At 36.6% G+C, this 26,413-nt stretch overlaps 1 protein-coding gene across 2 annotated transcripts in view; it reads right to left on the bottom strand.

The window, feature by feature from the left end:
- LOC131593025 (protein SCAF11-like) overlaps nt 1-26,413 on the bottom strand; it is a 47,971-nt gene that overhangs the window by 1,075 nt on the left and 20,483 nt on the right. For both annotated transcript variants that reach the window (XM_058865178.1, XM_058865180.1), the window contains exons 4-14: nt 20,264-20,341; nt 18,487-18,584; nt 17,409-17,476; nt 16,730-16,785; nt 14,269-14,375; nt 13,250-13,339; nt 11,836-11,942; nt 5,566-8,061; nt 3,250-3,593; nt 606-824; nt 41-160 (exon numbers count right to left, since the gene is read on the bottom strand). In XM_058865178.1, the coding sequence (XP_058721161.1) occupies nt 41-160; nt 606-824; nt 3,250-3,593; nt 5,566-8,061; nt 11,836-11,942; nt 13,250-13,339; nt 14,269-14,375; nt 16,730-16,785; nt 17,409-17,476; nt 18,487-18,584; nt 20,264-20,341 (3,783 nt within the window). The remainder of the gene's footprint in view (nt 1-40; nt 161-605; nt 825-3,249; nt 3,594-5,565; nt 8,062-11,835; nt 11,943-13,249; nt 13,340-14,268; nt 14,376-16,729; nt 16,786-17,408; nt 17,477-18,486; nt 18,585-20,263; nt 20,342-26,413) is intronic.

Genomic DNA, 26,413 nt, shown 5'->3' with positions numbered 1-26,413 from the left:
AGGTGAAATGTGTGCAGCTCGGATTCCTGGACCAACTTACTTTATCTACAGCTTTCCGCACAATTTCTTTGTATTCCTCCTTAGTGATGTCTTTGTTTTGGTAGAAAGGTTTAATCGCGAGCTTGACCTCTTGTGCTGCTTTTTCTTGAATTAACAATTTCTGAAGAGAAAGCAAACTTGAGTGTTATATTTTGCTGCCTATGTATCTTTATCAATCACAAATTAAAACTTTAGAGGAAAAAGCTTGCTACAGAAGATTAGAAAACCACCCCCACCCCTGCTCCCCTCCACATTTCAGCTCTCATGGGAGCTGCTGTGCTCTAAGAACAGAACATTTTCCCACAGCAATTCAAGTAATATTCATAACAGTGCTGCTTTAAAGAAGACTACATTAAAAAGAGTCAGAGGATAATCTGTGTCCTATGACTGCCACAAAAGTATTACATACATGATGATATGGAGTATATTACACTGAAGGGTTATTGTCATAACTTGCTATTTTTTAGTACATCAAAATGCATTTATATAAAAAATTAAAATGCATATGTTTTAATGGAAATATATAAACAGTGTATATATAAGTACATGCTGAACTTTGAACTTGCCTGGTCCTTCTTCGAGCTATCTGCACTGGCTTCCACTGTTACACTTGCTTTGTTTTCTCCCAATTTTACAGCTGCATTAGAGCTCTTCATGTGACCTGATGACGTTGCATTACCCGAATTTGGTCCCTGAACTGTTCCCACGTTTCCCAGGACTGCTGCTGGAGCAGGCAAAGCTGGAGCACTCATGCTGTTACTTACATGAGAAGCATTTGGAATACCCTGTTTTAAAAAGTTACCAGTAGTTAATACGTCATTCTATATGGCCATGTGCCTTTCTAGGAGTCTCAGCTGCTCTAGAATGAGCACAATACCGCATGCTTTGGTTCATTACCTAATTTCCACACTGCCCATGATTATGGAAGGTATACACATTACATTAGATCTACTCAAAGAAAAAAACAAAAAGAAAAGCTTGAGAAGTAAAGCATCTTCCACGTCACCAAAGTGGCTGCCATTTTCTAGCTCTGATTCCAGTAAGCAAATAACCTGCAAACTGGCACCAGGGGTGGTAGTACAGGGGGAAGGAAGTTTATGGTTGCAGAATCAATCTGATTTACAACACAGAACTGTGATAAGTAAACATTTTCTAAAAAAACCAGCACCTAAAACCACAACCAAAAGGTACCCAAAGCCATTTACTTGCATTCCTGCATCATAATGATGCTGCTTTGAAAACATCTATTTTCATGTTTGTTATCAGCTTGAACTTGCACATATAAACACAGAGGCAAGAGATGAAACATTGTCTGAAGTACCAGGATCTGTTTTTCAGAAAAAGCCATTTTCTGGCCATTTCCAGACATAACCAAAAGACACAATACATACTTTGGAACTGAGAAATTAAGTAGCTCTCAGACTTCAGATAAAAGCCATTTTTAGCAAAATCCCAGAACATCCTCCTGACATGTTTCTGGCAGGCTTCTCTAAACACTGCATTTTTGCAGGTCATCACCATTACTCTTTACACATCTGCATTTATCTAAATGGAAAAGAACAAAATGGGAATCTGAGCTCTTTGGAGAGGACAGAGAAATGGAACTGTTATAATCAGCATGCTAACGCTCACCAGTATGCTCTCTTCATTTTCCTTTCAACAGGAAGGACAGGTGGTGTCCTGCAGTATTCAGTCATTTCTATTGTGCTACTGAGGGGTTGTTGAATGAAAGCTCAAAGAAAAAGCAGCAGCAGCTGCAAGAGCTTTCAGGTTCATGGACACCAGTCCACAGAAGCAGGTAAGAACAAGTGTAACATGGGCTTTACAACAGGTAACTGCATTTTGCAGCAATACACAATCTTTACAGTAACATATTTATTACTGCATTAGATACTCATTTCAGAGGTTTGAAGCCTATGTTCTGTCTTCTTACATTTTTGGAAGTTAAAGCTACTAGATTTCCAATTGTGAAAATATTTTAATAAAGACAGGAGGAATTAATTAAATTAATAAGCAATCTATCAGGGTTTTAGTTCCAGCACTACATTGCTGGTTTACTTTGCAGTGTATTTCATATGGCCTGTAATCCCACTCAGTATTTCCCACAGCACTCGACTCTCCTTGTTCTCAGTTAATGAATATGAACAGATGACAACAATGAAAAGTGAGAACAATGTAGGCCATTTATCAGTTCACTTCAGATCTTTAGAGATGATGCATGAAAACAGAGGGTTAGAAATCGTTTGTTCACTTTTTCAACCTGGAATGTAGGGGAAAGTGGTCTAGGTTAGAACAGGCAGCAGCAAAAGAAAAGCACAAACCCTAGTAAACTCCTGAAGGGCCCTTTACTTATCACAAATGCAGCATTACACCTTCTTGTAGCGCCATGGGTTCTCCTCCAAGTTGTTCACATTCCTTTCCTTGATACAAAAGCTCTTAATATAAACAGCTAGCTACAGGAGGAGCTCACATACACCAGAATTGTTTTAAAGGTATCTTGAGAGTCCTTAAAAGATGGTCTGACCTGCCCTAAGTATGGCAGAGCCTTTTTGAAACTGGAAAAATAAAGTGGGAGTTAGGTCTCAAACAGGGCATGCAAAACTAGGAGAGTCAGGTAAGAAGAGGGAAGTAAAAAACACCGAAGAGACCTCAGAAATTATCAATAAAAAGGCTCAAAAGATTAAACAGAGTAAAAAATGTGTGGGGAAGCCACGGAGATGGTGAAGCTGGAGAATGGAAGTGTGGAACGAATGGGTACCATGCAGTACTTGGCAATTTTCCTCTGCTTTTAAGACCCCCACAGAATGAGAACTTTAACACAGGAGTTTAGATCACTTCCTACATGTTGTTGAAAGGGTATTCAAGCATTTCCTAAAATGCTTTAAAATCAGGTTTGGATGGGGAAAATTTAGTTTTGGAAGCAGTTCACTTCTAAGACAGAAAAAATAATGGACAACACTGATGAAATTTTTCAGTGTTCCATTACCACAGAAATACAGTTATGATGTTTTATGTTATTATTTAAAAGCTACAGTCTCTGAACAACCCATATGCTCATGGATGCTTCCAACTTCAAATTTGGTACAGGGTGTAAGAAAACAGGCAAGAGAGAAAGAAACTGCAAGTATAAATTTCTGGTGTTCAAGATAAAGAATCCTTAACTGGTCTTATTTCACCACTGTTCTTGCCATGGCTTCTGATAAAGCATACCTGCAATTGTTTTCCATCTTGCTGTGAAGCAATGTAGTTGACTTGTTGAGATGGTGGGGGTGGAGGTGGAGGCGGAGGTAATCCCTGAGAAATATTTGTGGGAGCAGCTACCTGTATGAGAGGCACTCCGGTAGGGAGATGCATGGGCATTGGAGGGTGGATGTTGAAAGGATTTCGTTGCATATTCATCAGGGGAGGATGGACACCCACTGGATACGGGAAGATATTCATAGGTTGGTGCTGTGCATTCACTTGTGGCATTACATTCATTTGTTGCTGCATCATATTTATTGGTAACTGAGAACCATCACTTTGCTGGTTGCCTTGGTCTTTCAGGTTTGGATCTGCCAAAACAAAAACCAGACAGTATATCAAGAAGAAATTCTGTACTTAATAACGTAAAAGGGCAGCCAGGTCTCTAAACTCTTAAATAAAGACGGATTATCAAAAAGCTTTCTATAAGCTGAGTATTTTAAAGATATTGCATGGCACTCACCACTGTACATGCCATGAAACCAAATGCAGGTTTCCAAGTTTAAAAAGTTCAGGTTACTATGAAAGCCTGTGTTGTGAATTTGTTTTCTCTACTTGTTCCCATAACACAGCCAATAATTATTTCATCACAATGAAACTACAATTTTTCACCAAAAAGCAGGAAGAGAACATAATTTACCCAGTCCTGCAACTGCAGAAGGTTAGTCACACATTACCACATGAGCAAGTCTCTGCTCCAGACTCACTGTACAGTTCTGGTAATTACAGAAATACTCTGCTGGGAATTTTCACACTGAGAAATAAGTCATCCTCAAACCATTTAAGAGATATTCATTTGATGAAAGAGTTGTTCTAAAACCCCATAATAGTACAACAGGTAAAACCTAGAAGTAAAAATAACCTCTTGGAGTAGTAGGTAGCACTTCTTAAATTACTTCGATATCCCTTCTTTTCAACAGAAGCCAAAAAGTCAAAATCTAGACATAAGCAGTAAGCCTTCCAGAAGTCAAGAAATTAGTTTGGAAAAATGATTGATAAGCTACAATTTAGATGTCTTTCCTTAGAATTCCTTCCTTGAGGAACCCTGTCATCTAATTCACAGGGATTGTAATCTAAAGCCTTATATGTCAGCCCAAAACCTCATTTGTAAAGGTAACGGGGTAACAGAATCACTGAGGTTGGAAGGAACCTATTGAGACTCCCTGGTCCAGCCTCCCTGCTCAAGCAGGGTCAGGAAAAGCAGGTTGCCCCAGAGGACCATGACATGACGGCAGCCTAGCCTGTTTTATCCAGTTATGAGAGACTGTTGTACTATTACCAGCTGAATTCAGGTTCCAAAAGTGAATAACAGCATGATTGTTCCTGAACTATATGAAAAAGTCTTTGAATCACAAAATGCTTTCAGTTACAGTTTTGTTAAGTTTTCCCTTTAGTAGATAGAAGGGTGACAATGTTGCCGCAAAACTACGAAGCCACTGATGCAGTTCTCTCTCAGAAGATGGAGAAAACTGCTGGCATTTGGGATGAAAATGGATAAAATGAAAGGCAAAACAAGGAGAGAGTGCAAGAGTGCAAGTGTGGTTGTCTTCAGAAATGGATTTCATAGTTCTTGAATTCAAGTCACATCTATCTTTAAAGATTATTAATCAGGGCATTAATAACATGTGGATGACTTCTTAACTATTCAGAATCAATCTCATCCATGGTTCAGTTAACTTACTTTCTACCAAAAAGTTTATTTCTGTCAGGGTAGTTGTCTTTTAGATACAAAAACCCCTCAGAAACGGATTTAGATTTATATTGACATTTTAGAGGAATTTTAATACTGAAATACAGTATTAGCACTGGTTTCGTACTTATAAATTACCCTAGATTTTTAAAAAGCATTTAAACAGGACTATGCTTATCTAAGAGCAATCAACATGCTGCTTCATCATCTCTAAAATCTGCTGTGTAGGTCTGCACAGGCAAATTCATGTATTTTTGAAATGAATTAAGTCTTCTTAAAGTTGTGCAGATGCTAAGAGTAACCATGAAGATATGCCTTTACCTCAGCCAAATTGTTTTACTTCAGCAGCATTCTTCACATGCACAGTCCTTAAACCCAAATTTGGACTTTACACAAAACCAAGAAGCCATCAAATTACAAGAAATCACCAAACTCCACACCTTTACTTCTCCATATTGCAAAAAGAGTATGGATTCACCCCAAACTGATTTTTAAAGAATTAATCTGCAGATCAGATCATGGGGCAATGTGACAGGATTTTGTTTAGCTACTGCATCTGTGACTAAACAGTTATATTTCAAAACCATTAATACCTTGTTCAGGTGTCTCCTCCTCTTGTCTCATTCCCCATCCAGACTGTGGGCTTGATGAATTGCGTCCCCTTCTGGAATAATAATTCTGCACATCAGCAGGCAAAGTCTTCCTCACAGCCCAGCTGGATGCAGATGTCCACCCAGACCTGTCAGCGGGTGTATCAAATGAATACTCTTGTTCATTCTTACGCTTGTATGGCTGCTGTTCTGAGAACCTTGAAGCTTCATTCCCAGAACCATTTGAGTTCCCTGAGAGAGGTTTTCTGTTTTGCCAGTGATTTTCATTCTGGTCTCCATACATGAAACCACTTCGGCCACGGCCACCTCGGCCACGCTGACCTCTCCCTCGATTCGGAATCCAGCCTGAACCAAAGTTTTTATTCCAAGACTGTCCTGCGTTATCGTGCCTGCCCTCTTCCCAATGTGCGTTCTCTCTCTCTCTGTTCCTGACTTCAGGAACAGAGTTTATCCTCTCCATTACCCAGTCTGGACAATCATTCCTCTGCTTATCTGAACATTGATCTTCATTGCTTTTTTCTGTATTACTGTCTTTCTCTTTTTTAAGAGTTTCATTCTGTTTCTCTTGATCACTTCTCCTGTATCGATCGTTTCCTCTGGGACTCTTCCAGCTGTCATTTGCCCATCTCTCTTTCCATCGAGGTGAATGACTTTCCCTCTCATTTCTAGAGAATGAAGAACTTTTATTTCTAGTCCTAGATCGTGACCTTGATCTAGAGCGTGACTGTGACCTAGACCACCTCCTATTTCTTCTTTCTCTGTCACGATCTCTTCTTTGATTATCTCTATCACTGCTTCGAGACCTGGATTTTCGCCTTGGAGACGAATCCTTAGTTCCTGATCGAGAAGATGATCTCCTGCTTTCCCTGACAGTTTCCCTTTTGGGAGATCGAGATGGTGTTTTTTTCTCATCTCTGAGTGTGTCTCTCTTTGGAGAACAAGACATGGATCTCCTTCCCTCCCTCACAGTTACCTTCTTGGGTGATCGTGAGCTCCTGTCTCCAGTTGTCTCCCTTTTAGGGGATGGTGATTGAGATTTCCTGCCCTCTCTCCCAGAAGGAGACCAAGTTGTCGATGGAGAGTGAAATCTAGATCTTCTAGTTCGAGCCTTTTTCTCTTTTCTGACCTCTGGCTGGCACTCTCTTTCTTGAGGAACAGTTTCATCTTTTTCATCAGAACCTGATGCAGAGTTTCCCACATCACGCTGCAAGGTGTTCACTTCTCCTTGCTCTGTACTTTCAGGTGGTGGTAACTGTTCAATCTTAGGTTCATTCTGGTCACTGCAAAATGAGTCACAGTCCATTGGTATCATTTCATTGTTATCTTCACCAAAATGTTTATGTTCAGCATTTACCAGGGGTGACTCTGAAGTTCCACCCTCTTCACTTTCTGAAATGGTATTCTCTTTTAAGGGTTGTTCTGATGCACTGTCTATAGATATGCTGTGTATTAATGCATCTGGTTCTTCATTTTGAACAGGACTTGTATTTGCACAGTCTACTACTGGCTTTAGTTCAGTCTCAGAATTATCCATTTCCATGGCTTCAGGATGCTCAGGCAATTCACATCCAGGGCTCTCTAATGGCTGATCTTTTCCCAAAGGTTCCAGATGTTCCAACAATTCATTTTCTGGATTAGCTATAGGTTGATCTACTTTTGTCAAAGTTTCTATGTTCTCCATTAATTCTTTTTGAGGACTACATGATGTTTGATCTACTTTTTCAGAAGCCACATGGTTGCATATATCATCTTTGGGACTAGCTACTGTTTCCACTTGTTCAAGAGTATTCTCACAATCATCCTGTTTGGCAAGATCTACATTTTCTTCTATAACATTTTTTACTTCAAATTCCTGACTTTCACTTCCTGAAGTTAGTACTGGGCGTTCTTGGAGAGAAAAACTTACATTTGCATTGCCTGAAGTATCTTCATCTCTGTCACATTCTCCTGTAGTTTCCTCAATTTCTGCATGCTCACTACAGCTTTCCAATCCATTAGCAGATTCCGTTTCTACATTATTCTTCTGTGGGAGGCTTGCATTATTGCTCTCATTATCTGACTGGTGGTCTTTATCTAAAGTTAGGCCTGCTTCAGGCTCAGCAATGTCATCATCTTCCACTGAGTCACAGGGTGATTTTTCAGAACGTGCAGAACTTCTCAGTTTCTTTTTAACTGCAGGTGTTTGTTGTTTAACTGCTCTTTTAGACTTGCGCTTTGGAGGAGCATTCCCTGCTTCTGAATGACTTTTATTCAGAGATGGGTTATTGCTACCAGGGGCACTGCAAGCAGAACCGCTTGATCGAGGGGAGCTCCGAGACTGACTCAGAGGCTCGTTTTTGCTGTTTCGTGCAGACCTTCTTGTAGGAGTAGTAGTAACTGATTTCCTCCTACTTCCTCTAGTGCCAGATGAACCAGAAGCTTCCTTTTTCTCTTCTCCTTCTTGGGTACATGCAACAGCATATCCTTTGCCTAAAGATTCTAATAAAAACAAAAGACATTAAGATTTGATAATAACCATTTATCTGAACATATTTCAGAACAAAGGGTCTTCTGCAGTGTAACAGGTATCAACAGATATCCTCAAATAATACAACTTAAGATTTAGTATGAAATACTGCCACAGTTTTTTTCCTTTTTTAAATGGAAACTGGTTGTTTTAAAGAACAGAAACAAGGTAAAGTGACACATCAGACATCTGAGCACACACTTTAGAAGCAGTGCTGGCCTGGCTACATGGACAATGATAGCATGCACAGTGAAACTGTTATTGACACGGCTGCTCAAAGATAGTCAGCATTTAAGCTGTTAGAAAAGTAATGAATTAACCACACAACACTGTCAGCATATAGCAGTTCCTGTCACTCTGTACCACAGGCCAGTTGATAGTAAAGCTCAGTACTAGAGAAAGGGACATTTTCCAATGGCCATCGGTGGATGATCACATGCGCAGCCGTTAATCAGACACAGCAGTGACAGTGCAAACTTATTCACCAGTTATAGGGCAAACTGAACTTAAACTCTGCCGCAAGACACCCAAGGTGCCTGCAGCCTACACTGCATCAAAAAAATAAAAGCTCTACAAAGAATGACTAAGGCACACCTAGCAAGCAGCTCAGCTCTTTGTGTTGATACTGCACTAATTTATTTCATGCCATCTACCATTTGACAAAAGTCCTGGTAGGGAAGCTAAGGGTTATATTCACTGCACAGGGAAAACTGCACTGTCAGTACCTACAAAAGCTTCTGGTGGACAGCTCAGAAATTAAAGATTAATGATAATTAAGTAAATGTACTTGAATGTAATACTTCAGAACTAAATTAATTTATTGGCATATACATTAATTTGTTTCACACTTTGTGTAGATTTCAGGAAGCATCAAGAATGTAGTGTTTAAATGAATTCTTTTACAGCTTCAATTTCATACATGAATAGTGCAAACTAAGAAAGATTAATTGCTATGGATTTTGCAATCACTCTCACATCACAAACATGTGATTTTAACTCTGTACATTATTTCCCACGCTTTTGCTACACTAAAATATTTGTCTAATGTATTCACAAACAGATTTTATAAAAGTAAGATTGGAATAAGATAAGTAAGTAACAGCAAAAAAGCCTCTTTCTACCACTTGCTACTTTGTTAACAGAACAAAAAAACCTATCACTGTATCAAATGCAAACAGTAATCGCAGAGAATGAATTCCATAACCACCTCGCTAGCCTTTAAGGACTATAATCACAGCCTCTGACCTTCCTTGCAAACACACAATAATTTGTTTAAACACAAAAAGAAAAACGCAGTGGTTCTGGGTTTTGCATGCCCAATGATCGAATAACCATTTGAGAAAACGAAAACCAAAATCAACTGTATAGAAGGTACCATGTATTTAAAAGAAAATAACATGATCGTAAAGAACTTCCAAAGGAATTTCAGGTGACCGACGCTATTTTGGGTATCGACTCTAACACCAATCATTTTGTTACAAAGTGACTTTACAGTGGTTAAGCAGCACTTACTCAGCAACAGGTGGCTGTCTCAGACTAATTATGTCTTCAAATCTATTGCAATAGCCAGGAAATCAAGTCAGATGTTACATGACATTTCAAATTTTAATATATGTGATCATTTTCTTCAAGGGAGAAGAAATCATCTTGCAATAATAAAAAAAAACAAAAAAAAACCCAGTAGAAAACAAGTCGAATGTGGGAATCTGGACAGAATTAAAAGGCGAGTTACTTTTCTAACACATTCAAAATCTACATGTGAAGCACAAACCTCTTTTAGCATGCCCTATTTGTAAAATGTTAACAGAAAAGCTTCACAAGCTTTGGACTCGGACCAAATAAAATACCTTTCAGCTCACTCTTTATTGAAAAATATTTTAATCACATAAAACCTGCATAATGCCAGCATAAATCATACTGGTATTTGTAGATTAACTAATGCATTTTCAGGTCCAGTTAGTAAAAAGACTATTTAATGGTAACAGACTACCAGAAATGCAGCAGTTACAGGGGTGATTCAGACACTACAGTTATCTGGTCATCACTGATATTTGTGTGCCTCCTTGTACAACCCTGGAAGCTACTGTCAGCTGTTACTCTGATGCAAAACTGTATACTTTAGTTGTGACCACAAGCCACACCTAAGAGACAAGTGTAAAAAGAAAACAAAAAATGCTTATGCTATCATCTTTCAGGCCCAATTTAGTAAAAAATTCAAGAACCAGTTTGCACCCTTTTTTAAATGCATCTATTTTCTTCATTCTCCTTTTCTCCACCTTTTCAAAAAGTCAGTTTCCTTATATATATATATTTGCCATGCATCTCTAACAGTATTCAATTAGGGTTCTCTTTACCTTTGTCTTTACCTTTTCTTATGCATGCCGTCCTCTTACCCAGATACTATATGAAAACTGAATGGAGAAGGAACGCTCACTCAACAGAATATGACTAAAATCCTCAAGGGACACCTTCATATCCACCATCCCCTGGTTTTACTAGGAAATTTTAAGACTCTTACTTCCTGCATGCTCTTTATCAGTAGAAAGTATATAAATAAAATGTGAAGATGACTTAAAACTCTGAATCTTAAAACACTGTAGTATGTTGGCACTAATCTTAAAATTCAATCTTTGTCCACAGTACAAGTATCAAAATTCTAATCAAGACAACTGACAAAATTTTGCTCTAAATATAATTTTTTAATGCTTCTGGTGCATCCTAACAATAGAGCCTGACTACAGAAGTAGAAAGGTAGACAGAGAAGTCAAGAGGTACCAGAGTCAGAGAGTCAACATGTATACTACTAGAAGAAAAATGGTTAAGAATCAGTTACGTTGCACTGCCAAACATCAGAGACCTGAGGAAGCAACCTATCCATTTTTCACTGGGAAATGTGGAGGTGAAATACATATTCTTTAGAAAGAATAAAGAACATGAATGGAACTTTTTCATGATCATTCTGCTACTTAATTCCTTCCAGTAATTTACTTCCACACAATTTTCATAGGCCAGGAGACCCAAATCTGTCCTATCTCTGCCTACTAGACATGTGAAAATGGTGTGAATCTCAATCCAAAGAAGGTGTTAAGGTACTAAGTCTAGCCTTAAAAAACTGGATTCCTTTGTTTCCACTTCTTTGAAGTTGTGCAGCTGTTTGGAAGAGAAACTACATTCTTGCTGAGTGTGGAGACAGAGGCTGTTAAAGTAACTGGAGGAAAGCAATTCCTTCCATATCTTGTCTTCTGCTGCTTTCCTGACAGACCACGGAGCTCCAGTACTTTTGCCCTGTAGAGCTTTTAGGCACACTGAAACAGATCCATACACTTCACTGCTTCCTGACTAATGTTCTTGTCTCCAGAAAAGTTTGCTCCTCACACTGCACAATATACCCCTGAAACATGCCATTCATAATGCATCAAAGTAAGATTTAACCTTGAACAATGGCAAATGAAGAAAGAAGAGCATAAACGGAACAAATGTTGCAATTAGAAATGGAATTAAGTTACATTAATGCTTATTAATTTAATCTTCAAAAGAATAAGCTATACCAGCTTTGGGGTGGATGATTCATATTCTGTATTCTAATTTCAGAAATTAAGTAGCTGACTTTGAAATAGTACCTAGCTGCATCAAAACAGACTTTTTTTTCCCTGTTAAGTGTAACTAACTTTGTTTGATTTCTGATAATCGTATTTTAACAATACTCCACATGAGCTATAAATAAAACTTACAAAAAAAAAGTTTACCAAAGTTTTCCAAAGGCCTGATATTTGGTGGAAGAACTCTTCCAGCCACTGCAGAAGAAGTGAGAAGAAAGGTCTCAGCTTCAGCTCCGTAAGATATTAAAGGAACACTGCAAAGTAAAAGCAAAAGCAGCAGCATTAGTTGTTTTAGCTGTTTGCAGCAAGTCTTGGAAACAATGCACAAAACCAAAACACATTGGGTAACTACAACCCTTTCAACTTCATCACAGCTGGAGAGAAACACAAAGCTGACAGTGAACAAAACTTTCCTTGTCATATTTAATTTCAGGTTCATTTTACTGCCTAATCTATGAAAACTGCTTGAACAAGGAATTTAATGTTAAAGCAATATACATCTGGCTTTCTTTAAAGTCAAACATAGAGCAGTAATATTCAACAAAGTAGTAGGTTATAGTACTGGAAATAAGGGTCTGAGTGCTGATTTAGTACTTCATCAGAACAACAACCTTTTCAGCAGAAAATTGAGAAATAGTCTACATGAGATTTTTAGAAAAGCCTTTTTTTTTTATTCATAGAAACAAAAGAAATATATACTCAGTCAGACTCACTCAGCAAACCTTCGGCAAAAACAGAGCTCATTAGTTAGAGATCTACAAATTTTGCATTATCACTGAGTTGGAATGAAACTTATCCTAAGAAAATGTACATGTAATAAATTTATTATTTTAATCAGAAATGCAATTTTTTATAATAATTAAAAAACTCTTCACTTGGTATTTTAACTTTAGTCTTTGTTTTTATACCAAAGAGATATATAATGAAATTAAGATCTTAGAACTAATTTCTTATTGTGTTATTTTAAAATCAGTTACTTTTATGGTTCTGCTTTACACTCACAAAAATATCCTTGGGGCATATTTTAACACACTTCTGCTTTCTGACAAAAAAAACCCATAGAATTATTTTATGTTCTCTGTCTCACTCGATGCACTTCCTATTAGCTCTTTTTAGATGTAAACAGGATTTTTTCATAAATTATTACAGAAAAAGTGATAGAACCAACCCATTAAAGTAGGGTACAGGGTGGTGTGGAGAATCAGAATCAAACTGATGTTAAAGCAAGCATAGTCTAATATCTAGAGATAGAAATAATTTTAAAAGTTCATTGAATATTAGCTTCCAAATAGAAAATCTATTCAAACTCACATTTCTGTGAAAAGGTAACGTATTAAGTCTCATAAGTCAGTGGAGTTACTATGCTTGTCACAAGTACCAAAAAAGTATTAGGACAGAAAAGAATCTGTTGACATAAAAACACCAAGCAGCAAATACACAAAAATTTAACAAGTTAAGTGCAAACACTATTTAGTTTAAAGAAAATTATATTCTATCTAAAGAGCAATTTAAATTAATCAAACTCCAACTTGAAGATCTACTATGAATCCAAAACACAGACCTTTCAACTCTAGCAATCACAGATGAACAGGACAATTCCAGTTCTTGTCTCTTCTGTCTGATCCCTGCATTGACTTCTGTGAATTCTGGACTGAAAGACAAATTTCATACAAGAGGTTGTAAAAAGTAACTTTGGCAATTTTGTATTTCAGTAATTGCTCCTACCAATGACTTTAATTTAACTGTATTAGAACTTTCAACAGTAATGATTAAACTATGCATTGGTAATTGTTTAGAGGAAAAACACAGTTGCAGCAAACATAAAAGAAGTCCAAAATAAATCAGATGGAATGGAAAAGGGGATGAAATGTGTCTGCTGGGGAGTTGAAGGATGGAGAAACTTTGTATCCTTGACAGATAAATTCTGTTGCATGCATGGCAAAAAGTTGCTATTTTATGTTCCTATTTTGATTGTATGTCAAAAACATACAGATGTAGTACATTTTTTTTAATTAGGCCAAATTTTCCAAACAACATTCTTTTAGACTCTTCTTTTTCTTCCATCTATTCAATGAACAATTTTTTTATATACCCGTTCTTAAGTATTAAGCTTAATTAAGTATTTTGCTAAATGCAAAATTGTTTCATGGATGTTTAAATTATTCCTCTTGGAATCAAAGAACAACAACAAAGAAGATTGTTTCTGATACAAACCAGGATATTTACCATTAACTGTTTTGGTAACTGCTGCTGTAATAACAGGGCTAAGCCTTTCCTATCCAAGACTTCAATTCAGCAAGGAATTAAACATGAACTAAAACTTGTAAAATCAATGAGATTAAAATACTCAAATGTGTGCTTCTGATGCTGAACACATGACAGAAACTGAGGTGTGCTCTTGACAGTACTAATTTTAAAACGTTTGTGTTTATCCTTTAACTGCTCTTCATTAATGAATGATTTCTCTGGCAATCTTGAGACTATTTCAAGGCAGTATATATACAGGTAGGAGCAGAAGGAACTTCAGAATCTACAATACAGAAACCCATCAATTTATACAAAGCATTAGTACACACTAACCAGTCATTTCTACAGCTAAAAAAGGATTCTTCACTGCTACCACCAGCCAGAAGTGTGCTGAAGAAATTAGTTCTGATGCACTCATTCCAGCAGGTCTGTCTTCTGGGCTACACAAAAAATAAATTATGAATTAAAGACACCCAAAATAAAATAATTAACACTAAATACATGAAGATGCACTGAAATTAAATTAGGTCAGCAAGACTTTAGCTCATAAAAAGCAGACACCGTAATAGTTCCATAGGTATATGCAGAGATTTGCAGTTATACCAAACAGATTTTCTCTATTCAGTCTCTAAATTTTCAACAACTGCTCTTTGCAGATAAACTTCATCTTTTATATAAAGCAAAATCTTTACTACTCCACACAGGCATTATGAATAAATCAGCTTGATCATTACTACTGCACAATTCTGCTACCTAAAAGTTCCACAGTAAGTACAGCTCGAGCACCTTCACAGCCCTGCACAGCAGTTCACCAAATGTTTAGTTTCAAGTAGCAAGAGAAGCTAATGAGGGTAGCTGGGATTCTCCTTTGCCCTTGGGTAGGATTATGGAATTGAAGATTGTCTGGTGTGCCTAGTTAGTGGGCCCTCCCACAGGGGCACAACACTTAGAACCCACTTTGTACTTCAAAAGATAACACCACCAATTTATGTTGCTAACAAGGCCCAGCCGTGCGCTGTGTGCTGGCCTGTTGTGTTTGCAGGCGTGCAGGGAGCTCTGCTGCCGGACACTGCGTGGGCTGCAGGGGAAAAGCCAAAAAACAAACCCCAACAACAAACCATCAATAGTCCTCCAGATACTCTTCCCGCACTAACATACACTGATCCATTTCTGTCACAGCACCTAAAGGGCTCGTACCACCTCAAACCTGGCTAAAACTTTCCTGTTCATTCCCTGTGACTGGCATTTTAAAACAGGAATTTAGAATGCTCCCATAATTTTAATTCAGAAAAATGAAAAATAAACTTTGTAGTGGGATATATAAGAATACATGTCTCCATATGCAGTCATTATCCATATGTTCTATCAAACTTTGGCACAGAGAGCTGCTTTTGCTGGGAACATATCCTGTTTTATCAGCATATAAATATAAATAAATATACATTTTATAAATATAAATTTTAAATTTTGCCTAAAACACTGTGGAGTTTTAAGTTTTACTTTAAGAGTAATATAAATTTTGAAATTAACCTTTCCCCCTCCAATTAAAAAAGCCATCCAATGTTCCACAAATGTTCTTACGAAGTAGTTGCTAGTACATTATGGCCTTCTTTTAAATTTTGAGCATTTCTTGGATAATTGAGTCCCATGCCTCCTCCTGAAGGTTTTTAATGGTTCTACTTTTGTTTATGCAAGTTTTTTGCTACTATTGGAGACATTAATGCTATTAAACACTTTACCATAAATCAGTGAAACTAAAAATGAAAGCATTCCCCAACCATGAAGTCACATTAGTGGCTCATCTATTGTTAAGCTCTATCTTTCCAGTTCAAAACCCCTTCAGTGAAGTGAAAGGTACTTAAAGTTTACAGGGCAATGGAACCCAAATTTCCAAATACCTGACTTAGAATGGGAAAACTGGAGCTAACAACATCCCTGACAACTATGGTGTAATGAGCAAAAGTTACAGCTCAGGCCATCAGCTGCTGAAAATACACAGCATATGCACCATACTACATGAATCCAAGCAGTAACCAAAACAGGGACTTGAACATAGCTTTTCCTCCAAATAGTCAAACTTCAGGTAAGACAGAATGATGGCAAATGATGGCATTTACACTTCAGAATTAAATTTATGGCCTAAAACTTTTTTACGCACATTCACGTACAGGTACAACCATGAGTAAGAAAGAACTGATCAAGAACTTGTGTCTCAGAGACACATAGTATTTTTGAAAGGAGGGACGGTAGAAATCAAACAAGAGAGCCTTTACAGCTCCTTGTAAATCTGGCGTCTGGTGGTCCTGTGTTTATAGGCTAAGATCTTGGAAACAGAAACCTTCTTGACAGAAATCTCACATTTTAAAAAACCCAACTTGATGCAAACCATAATGTCTGTGGCAGATTCACACAAATTACTTGGTTGATTACGTCTATGTATTTTATTGAAAGTATTAAAAACCTTCATATAGTGGTGCTTGGCTGACAGCTTGTAGATGAAACCATCTTCCTTCGGTGAAGATGGATGAAAACAGGGTTCAGAATCTTAAAATGTAACATCCTAATCTAAATAAAAATATTTACCTCCATAAAACTAAGTTTAATCTGAGAAAGAAGCTGTTATAACCTAGCACTATATTCTAATTACTTCAAGACCAAAAGAGCCAAAATAAAAAAGTTTGAATCATACCAAAATTAACAAATAGAAATTAGCCTGGAAAATAAGCAGGAAGGTAGTCTTAAAAATGCTCTAATGTAAGAAAGCATTTACAAACGTTTCATTAGCAGAACCAACCTTGTTTATCTTCACAGAGAAAGTTTTCTTGTTTTGTTTGTCATACAAAATATTACCTGTGGAACAAGGAACAAAACTTCCATCTTAACTTTGGCATATTAGTTCTTGATTGTTCATCAAAATCATTAATGCAATGGGAGGTTAACAAAATGCATATCTTGAGTGTATTTACAATGTTTATGTACAGACTGAGTAAAATAAAAATGCACGCACCTTCACAAAAGCTTTTTAGATACCAAGCAGTTTTTACCTCTTCAGGTATTTGCTTCATATTTCCTATGTTAAGAAAAAACTTACCAAACAACTTCTATCGAATAAGCCCCTCAGAATAGCAACTCCAAAACACAGCTAAGTGCTGCTTATGTTTGAACTCTCACCAAAAAAACTTCTATGAATAAAAGCTAGTCATTAGCCCAGCCGCCTGATGCAGAAAATTACTTGAGGCTGAAACCATATCCATTTGACTTGTGAATTAAATTGAAGAGGCAGTTTTCCAGTAATATAAAAACAGGACTCTCACATACTGCAATTCTGTTCTAGAAGTTCCACACTTCTACCCTACTTGGAATTTGGTTTTTATATAAAAATGTAAGCAATTGTAAAAAATTTAATTGGCTCATCAAGAAAAGATATTCTAGAGTTCCTTAATACACAGCAATTCTGGCAAATACCAACTTACTGTATTTTTTCTTCACAATTCTGCTTAATTTTACTGTTATTGGCCCTTTGTCTGGACATACAGCTCTTCTGCAAGATCAAAAAAAGACATTAAAAAAGCAGTTTCTAGACACATCCAAACAAAATCCTCTCCTATTTGAAGGTATTTTTATTTTGTGCACATAAACCAAGTTCTAACTGCTATTAAAACCTGAACTTGCATCATGAATATCATCTTCCATGTATTAAAAGCCACAGTGCTTCAAACAGCTTAGACAGAAGAAAAAGGAAGCCAATTTAGACAAGAATTAATATCCTGTATTAAATCAGAATGCTCAGTTTTGTTTGATTTCACAGCAACATGTGAAAGGTGTTATAACCCGCTTCCTTTTAGGAATATCAGAGTTGATTCAAAATGTGAATCTTATTTTCTTATGAGTTGAAAAAGGTAATTTATCTCCAGTTATATTTTCTGCAGTGAAGTCTGATCACATTAAACCTCAAGAACTCTGTACTTTTCATACATTCCTTTAAACACTGACCTTAGATAAGCACTATTTAGCAAATTAATCTACGTAATCCTGAGCTTCCCCTGTAACAATGCAGCAAATGTTACAAGATAAAGTTTATGAAAACAGAAATGCTACTTCCATATAACAGCAGAAGTGATCCCTCTCAAGCTTACTAGAATAAAATCAGTTTTTAACTAGAACTATTTTTTATAGAAGAGGAACATTACCAGTGCTTATGATAACGTGCAAGTTTGTTTAGATAAACAAAGAAAAATATTTATGCTGTTAAAATTTGATGTAGCCATATTTCAAATTAATGTAAAATTTGTCAATTGCTTGAAAAATGCAACTTTCACAGAGCTCAATGCAAGAAATATATTGCCCTTTACTTCTTCCTCGCTATTTTAACTATTCAAGTGGGAATTACAGCAGTGATAAAAATAAAATTAAACTACTACTAATAAAAACTAACTTATTCTAAAATAAAACTAATTTTACATAATTTTCAGCCCGTACATGTTAAACCAGTTGATTTTAAACATTTCAAATATTCCAATTCAAATGCTTGAAGTTACACAGATGACCAACCTCACAAAACTTCTCATCTTCACATGGCTGTAAGTTTCCTTATTGCAGGCACAGTTTTCCTCTTCCTCCTTCCTCCTTAGCTGTTTTGTAACCTGAACCTGTGTTGTAAAATACAGTCAATCCAATCTAGAATGTCATGACACTTGGGCTAAATTCATACAAAGTCTCTTCAGGTCCATACAGAAATTAAACTCAAACAGAAGGACTAGAAAACATTTCAAGTCTTCCTTCTTTGACTTCACAGTTTTGAGAATTTTTTCTTTTGTTTTTCATAAAATACAAAAAAATCTACACCTTGATATGTTATTGACAATGCCTGACAATGCATACTAAGTTCACAGGACCAAAAAAGCCCTAAAAATTCAGAGTGCCATTGCAAGTGTCTTAGAGCTATGCATTAGTTTCCATCATGAATCTGTAAGTTAAGTTTTTACAATCTAAGTTGGTTGTTCAGAGTACACAGGATTCACCTTGGGAAACTGGTAAACTACCACTCAACTTAATATGCTTCCTCATAATTAAAAAACACCCAATTGTATCTTATACAATACTGAGGTTTTTCCACTTTTCAAAAACACTGAGAACAATACAACTTTTATTTCACACTGTGAAGTTGCTTAAATGGATACATTGCCATCATTTGCATTAGAAACTTTGTAGTTCCTCATTCCCAAAATTTGCCTTTTTATGCAACCCCTTAATGTATTAGTATTCTAATTCTGAATATCACAAAGAGAAAGCTGCCAGTCTCCTGGTAGCACCACTGATGATGCTGACCACTGTGTCTGCATATCTTGGTACACATTCCATCTACTCCTACGGCTCCCATGGCTCTTTCTCAGGTAAGGATACTGTTCTCTGCCCACCTGTTTACACCGCAGTTCTGTGAACAATCTTTCAAACTGTATTTTGATACAGCCTTTACACTTTTCCAAATGTAAACTTCAGTATATCCTATTTCAGCTGCTTCCTTGATTCTTCAGCAATAAAGAAGACAAAATACGCAAGCACAGTTTTCTACGAGAAGGAAGCATCTCTAGCACGGCTCCTTTACAGGCGACTTTCTGGGCCTCAAGAGGTACAAGAAACGAGTAATGGAAGCCTGTTTTCTAAATGTCACAAAGTGCAAGACCAGCAGCTTATGAACTACTTATAAGCATAACTTCATCAAAAAATTTCCAAATCATACATGGAATTATCAGCATCTTACTATATGCATTTTTAGCATCAACTACCGGAAGAGGTTTTTTCCTACTTTATAAACTACTCTCCATATCAGTATTTTTAAGAATTCAGAGCTGAAAAATATTCAGATTTGGGTTGAACAATGTTTAACATTAATTGATTCCTCTCGCCTTCATGTGTTTTTGTCTGGGAATTGGAGGCTGTGAACACAGAATATTCATCTCAGCTAAAAATAAGGCAATATTGCATGATAATTGGTATATCAGTTGTTTACAAAACCTAGTTTAAAAAACACTTTGAGACCAATTACTGTACTTCTATTCTTGGACATATCACAGATGCTCAAAGATACTAGAAAATAGCAACAGCAGCTTTATGATTATTATAACTACAGTAAATACTTGCTCTGAAAAAATAATTAAGAATAGTTCCTAGCTTCAAATATGTAATAGAAACACTGGTAAGCAGCAATTACTTTGTTAGGAAAGCTTATGTAACATAACGCATTTCATTTTATACGAATAAAGGGCTGCAGCATAACTTGGACGTTCCTACAACAGAAGTTATTTGAGCCAATAAGTCTGGAACATACCTTTATCTGCTTATCCAGTGCATCCAGCCTGCACACTGCTTGAAATGGTCTGCGATCAATAGGACATGAAGCCTGTGTCTGAAAAATGATTTTTCTTATTACAAACTTGGTAATGTGCTAAGAGAAGTCTTAATTTTCTACAGTTTTATTTGCTATTATAGTATCTTACAGAAGCACACAAAATCCCAACTTGTTCACAGTAAGAATGCATTTGGACACATTATCCATACATTCAGTATTTTGTTTAATATAGAGAGATTGCTCTTTCAGGAAAAATCTAAAGGAAACAGAAACATAACCCAGAAGTTGTGTTTAAAAAAGGAAAAGCATTTTACATCAAGTTACCCTCATTTTCTGGTTTATTAATTCCTTTTAGGTAACTGATTTTATACCAATGTGTCCTGATTTTGACTGGGGTAAAGCTCATTTTTCTTAGTAGCTGGTACACTGCTTTGGATTCTGTGTAAGACTAATGTTGATAACACACTGAAAAGCATAACCATATGCAAATTTACTTTATATTTTGTATTGTTCTAACATTTTATTTCTTAATATTATTTTCAACAGGAAGTGTGTTGCATTGTATATCTCCCACAACATAAAACTGGTAAGCCCAAAACAAACAGCGCTTATAACACATCTCTTTTGCTGAAGTCAGCAGACAACAGATTCCTACTGTAACACATCTAAAGTTTTACAAACCAATTTTCAAGAAAAAAGAACTGAAGGCTATTTTACCCTACTGTTTGATGGAAATAGCAATTTATTGTTTTTCCCTAGTCACCTAAATGCTCTCTTACTGAGGCTGCACTACATCAGATTAAACACACACACACAGAGAACAGTAACACATTATTAACCATGGAAATGGGAAATTTCAACTGAAGCTCCACCCAAGTGGATCATGTAGTGAATCAGCTTTAAAAAAAAATCCACATTGGATATTAACTTTTGCTGAGAGAGAACTCTTTATTCCTTTTAATTACAGACCTGTTTGCTTGTGGGGAGGGGTTGTTCTTTGTTTGGGGGTTTTGTTATCATTACACCCTCCACATGCACCTTAATTTCATTGCCCTTCAGAGGCTCAGTTCAACACTTGTAAAACAAAATAAAAAACCAAAATACACACCCAGTCTCCAGCCCTAATTCATTCACTGAACAAGACCAGTACATGAACTGCATGCCCTGAAGAGGCAGGTAATTTCTGCAATTTAGAGAGTTACAGGGTATCTATGCAAGCAAGATGCAGTACTTCAATTGAATAAGCAGCTAAGAAAAACCTGCATATGAACTCTATCCCAAAATTCAGTGGTAAACCTCATTCCTGTCTTATCATCAGGGCTTCTAATTTTCCAGTTAATTCTCTTCTTTTCTCAGTTTCAAAGAGTGCTCAACTGCTATTTCACATACCAGCCCCCAAACATGGAGTATTAACAAAGTTTCTGAGCTTCTGATTTTAACTGAAAATAGATAGAACCAAATTAAGACTGATTTTAAAAAACCCAAACCCACCAGACAAACAAACAAACCCCAGGGGTAGCTTCAGGAACAAGCTGTTGAACAAGAATGTAAGTTAAAGCCATTACCTACCCCCTTTGATGCTCTGGCATTTTAGCCTAACTAAAAACTTCCTCTTTTGGGGGATATTATTGCTCTCTGCAGTGTCATGGCCCCAGATAAGAAAAGCATATTGGGTAATTAAGCCAGCTCCCTAAGGACTCAGTTCACAAAGTTTTTGTCCTGTAGTCAAGGCACAGCTAACCCACAGTAACACAGCAGTGCAATGTTCAATCAGGATATTTGATAGCATGCAATGCACTGTAGCTTCTGAATCCACTGCAAACAACAAGGTACATACCTTCATTCTTAGATATACCAGATTGTAAAAGATAAGTAGGAGGAAGTAATTAGACATTTTTGTTCTCATTTCAGGATCTACCTTAGCTGAAATGTTTATCCAATACAACCTCTTCCTACATTAAATTTACACAAGAATGTCAAGTAATCTTCCAAAGTGTAAGTCACAGCAAATTAGTACTCTATGATACTTTATTGCAATGAATAAAGTGTTACTAGTAGCAATCCAAATAGCAACTGTTTTTACCCCACTAGAAAGATGTTTAATGTTCAGTTCTCCTGAACAAATGTTTAACAACTTAATAAAGTTTCACAAAGTAGTAGAAAGGGAGGAAAACATTCTGGAAGAGTCAAAAACTACCTTTAGGTTCAGATATGTTCAGAAACAACAGATGCTCTTTCCACTCCTACTCAGTTGCTTTTTGTAGCCTTAGCATTTTCAGTAAGCTGACAACACTATCACAAGAGAAATTCTAGTAAACTCAGGACATTTGGTTGTACACCCCCAGTCCCCAGGTGGAGTACAGTTGTTTGGTACCCTGAGGGAGTTCTGTCTAAACATGCATCAGCTCTCACCTGTCTGCTAACAAATTAAAGTAAACATTTAAAATGTTGGAAAAACTGGAAGAAAAAATCCAAAGTTCTTCCCCTGTCCCTCTCCCAAGAGCAAGACAGGATTTATACTTTATTTTACATAAAGGTAAAAAAAAAGTCATCATTCATTACAAGAAGCAATTATGAGGAGTGGCGGCCTTTAACTCATCTCTCACATTTTTTGAGAACATGGTTCAGGTAACAAAGGTGTTGAGTCTTCTTTCATCAAAGGCAGGTTGCAATTCCACTCCTCTGAGGTTTCTGTTCAGGGAGCACTGTAAGTAATAGTGAATGTACACTGTGTATTTTTTGATGAAGAACATTTAAAATAAGAAAGAAGATGCTGAGATGGAACAAGTCCGAGGAGCAGCTACCACTTTTATTGTGCACAAGGGAGAAGGTATGTGAAATGTATCACAACCTTAGAAGAACCACAGATTTTTACAATATCTTTCTTTACCATAGCTTTAAAAATCAGAACATGCAGTATTTAATGTAATCATCAATATCATTAGAACCTCAGCCTGGTACTAGTGACCTGCTTTTCTTTGCTTCCCAACAGTTATTTTCTTGGAAAAGCTCAGCACACTTCAAAATGTCTTTAATTGTTTTATTCTCCACATGAAAGTATTTAGTTTTCCTGTTAAACCTGATAAATCCACAGTGATTCATTCTTTCACCCATCCTGTGATATCTGAAAAATTCACTTCATAAAATGTGTAAGCATTCACAAAAATCTGCAAGCCCTGAAAAGTTATCCACAAGCAATATGTTTGGTTTTCAGATTAAAAAAAAAAATAAAAAAATTATATTTTATTTTGTTTTTATGACCCTCTAGAAAAATCTCACTTTAGCTCCACAAGCATAACATAATTTCTATATTCCTGTAACTGCTAGAGTGACACAGAACTGCGATCTCCAAACTCAAGGAGCAATTGTCCCCTAATTTAACTGCATCACTTCAAACAGCATTTGAGCAAAGTGAGGCAATCAAAAGGCTGAAGCAGTTACTATATTCCAGCCAGGAATTTTCAGAAAGCTATACAAACAGGTGCAAGCTAACCCCAAAACATATTTGGCTGATAAAATAACTTGGACAGATATCCCCATCTCATCAAGTTCCATGCTATGAGGTTTCATAACAAGTAGCAACAAGATGCAAGTACAGAATTCAAGTTGCTGCAGTAGATCCCTCCCCCAATTTTTTTTTTCTTTAAGTGTCTCATAATAAAGTCTGTTCTCCAAATTTTGTATTGAAAAGCTAATGCAAAAAGAAACATGATCCTGCACTCTTAGATAATCTGTTACACACAAATAATATCAGATTCTCCTAACTAAATTCAAGCTTAAAGTGAGATTTAGAGCGTTAAAGCCATGTCTGTACATTTCACTTCACCTTGTAATAACAGTACAGTAAGAAGCCCACAATTCCACCTCAAGCTCAGTGAACAGGGAGACCATTACACCACATGTAGTGAGAAACACCCCTCTCCACATTTTAACCAAAGTAGGGAGACATCAGAAAATGCACTGTTTTCTAGAAGCATGTAAAAACTTACCATTACGTTTTTTTCAGTCTACTTTAAAAAACAAGTACATTTAAAGGTTTTATAGTAATACTTTAAGAAAGCACAGTTTCTGACAAGAGTCTTTTTCGGAGAGAAAAATCAATTATAATAATATACAAAAGAACAGCAGACAGTTTTAACACCTAATCAGCAGACAACTTAGTTACAAATCTAAACTACCTACATGACACAGCTAGCTAGTTCTTAAGTTCCAATTCAAAATTGCCATAAAGTGTTGACAAATTAAGTTGAATTGTATCGACACTATTGGCAAGAACTGGAGTAAAATGAAAACCACTCAGACTTTTGCACTACGCTTCAACAGCATTAACATTCATAAGCTGCTACACAAATGTTCTTGGAAAATCACAAAGTGGTTGATGTTGGAAGAGATTTCTGGAAGTCATCTTGCCCAACCCCGCTGCTTAAGCAGAGAAATAGCCAAGAACAACTGTATACTACAAAGCAAACATGCAATTTGCAAAAAGGTATCTATAATTTACACTTTCTGAAACAATTTGATTAATACAGTTTTTCTGAACATCAGTTCTCGTATGAACTATCTACATATAGATCACTTCGGGTATACTTGAACAAAAAGGTTTTTTCACTGTTATTTTTGGGGTTTTTAGGTTGTGTTTCTTTGAACACGATTTGTTTTTTTCATTTGTGTCATATTAATACTGCCCACAGTGCTCTATTCTGCAGATCACTGCAGAGATTGTTGCCACATAAGCTGATTCCTTCCTATATTCTTTAGAAAAAAAGGAATCCAGATCAGAAAGAATACACATTAAGAATCCAATTATCATGCAGATAACTCTCCTTAACCTCAGAAGAATATACACGTGCAGTAGCTTACTCCACATACTCTATGATCCAAGCCTTTTATAAGCAACAGCAATGACAACTCTAAGAACTTAACATCAAAATCTATGAATAAAACCCCTAGGAACATCCACTAGAAACAAAATACAAGACAGCTCTTTGGGCCAACTGCTTAGTTTTATTTAGTTAACCACAGATCCTGTACAGGGCCTACCTGAATATGCCCCAACACTTTGGAGAACTTAGGACTGCACATACTCAACTTCCAGATCAGATGGGGAAAAAATAATGAGGGAAACCAGGACCAGAACACGAGAGGAATAAGTTTGGTAGGTGAGGGTCACTGAAATTGATGTCTGATACACAACATTGTAATAATGCAGACAACACACTGAATCTTTTCTTCAACACTCTTCTCTTATGATGGCTCATTAGAGGAATTAATAGAAGAACAGAGATGGAAATCTCCAGTACATTTATTAGCACTCTGAAGAACAGAAAGGAAGTTAAACTGCCTACAGTAAAGTAAATATTTATTGTTTCTAAGACTGTTTTCTTTGAATAGAAGAGAAAAACAAAGGTAGAGATTTTTCTCTAATGCACAGACAAGATACCACAGCCGCTAAAGCAGTTGTTTTAGCTGAGGGGGTGTTAACTACTGTGTGCATGTTTGCCACAGATGCCTATGTAACTTTTCTTTGCATCAGTTTCACTTAAATCCTCTCACAACCAATTATAAACTAAAACATGTGCTTACCAATGAAAATACAAAACACAAGTTTATCAGAAAAAAAGTTTAAAAAATTAGTTCTGACCCCAAGCAGTTTTAATGTACTAATAATATTACAGATGACAGAAACGCGTTAATGTAATTGCTTCCTTTGGTGTAACACAACATTATTGATAGTTTTTATATACTCTAGATAGAGGATTTTTGTTGTTGGCTACACCTTCCCCCCTTTTTTATGTGGCTGGAATGATGTTAACAGATACAAGCTCTTTATACTGAAAGTAACCCTTCACTTACACTGTCCTTCTACGATCCCACCCACTGAAGGGTGTGTCCAGTAACCTCAGTTCCTGATTTAGCACCTTTTACTTTTTATGATCTTCCAGCACAGAGTCACTGAAATACAAAGCCTCAAGCTTAAAAATCTTCATTAGCAAATTATACCATGTTGGTTTACAGAAGTGGTTGACAGCTGGCACAGGATGACAAATATTTATGTTAATCTTCACGTGCCTACTGAAAACAGCCTTCAGCAGTCTGCCAGCCCAGTGCTGCCCAGCAGTGACTGCAAGA

The sequence above is a fragment of the Poecile atricapillus genome, chromosome Z (genome assembly GCF_030490865.1).
Source record: "Poecile atricapillus isolate bPoeAtr1 chromosome Z, bPoeAtr1.hap1, whole genome shotgun sequence".
Classification (NCBI taxonomy): domain Eukaryota; kingdom Metazoa; phylum Chordata; class Aves; order Passeriformes; family Paridae; genus Poecile; species Poecile atricapillus.
Note: the sequence above shows the minus strand (reverse complement) of the source record. Positions and strands in the feature narration are given on the sequence as shown.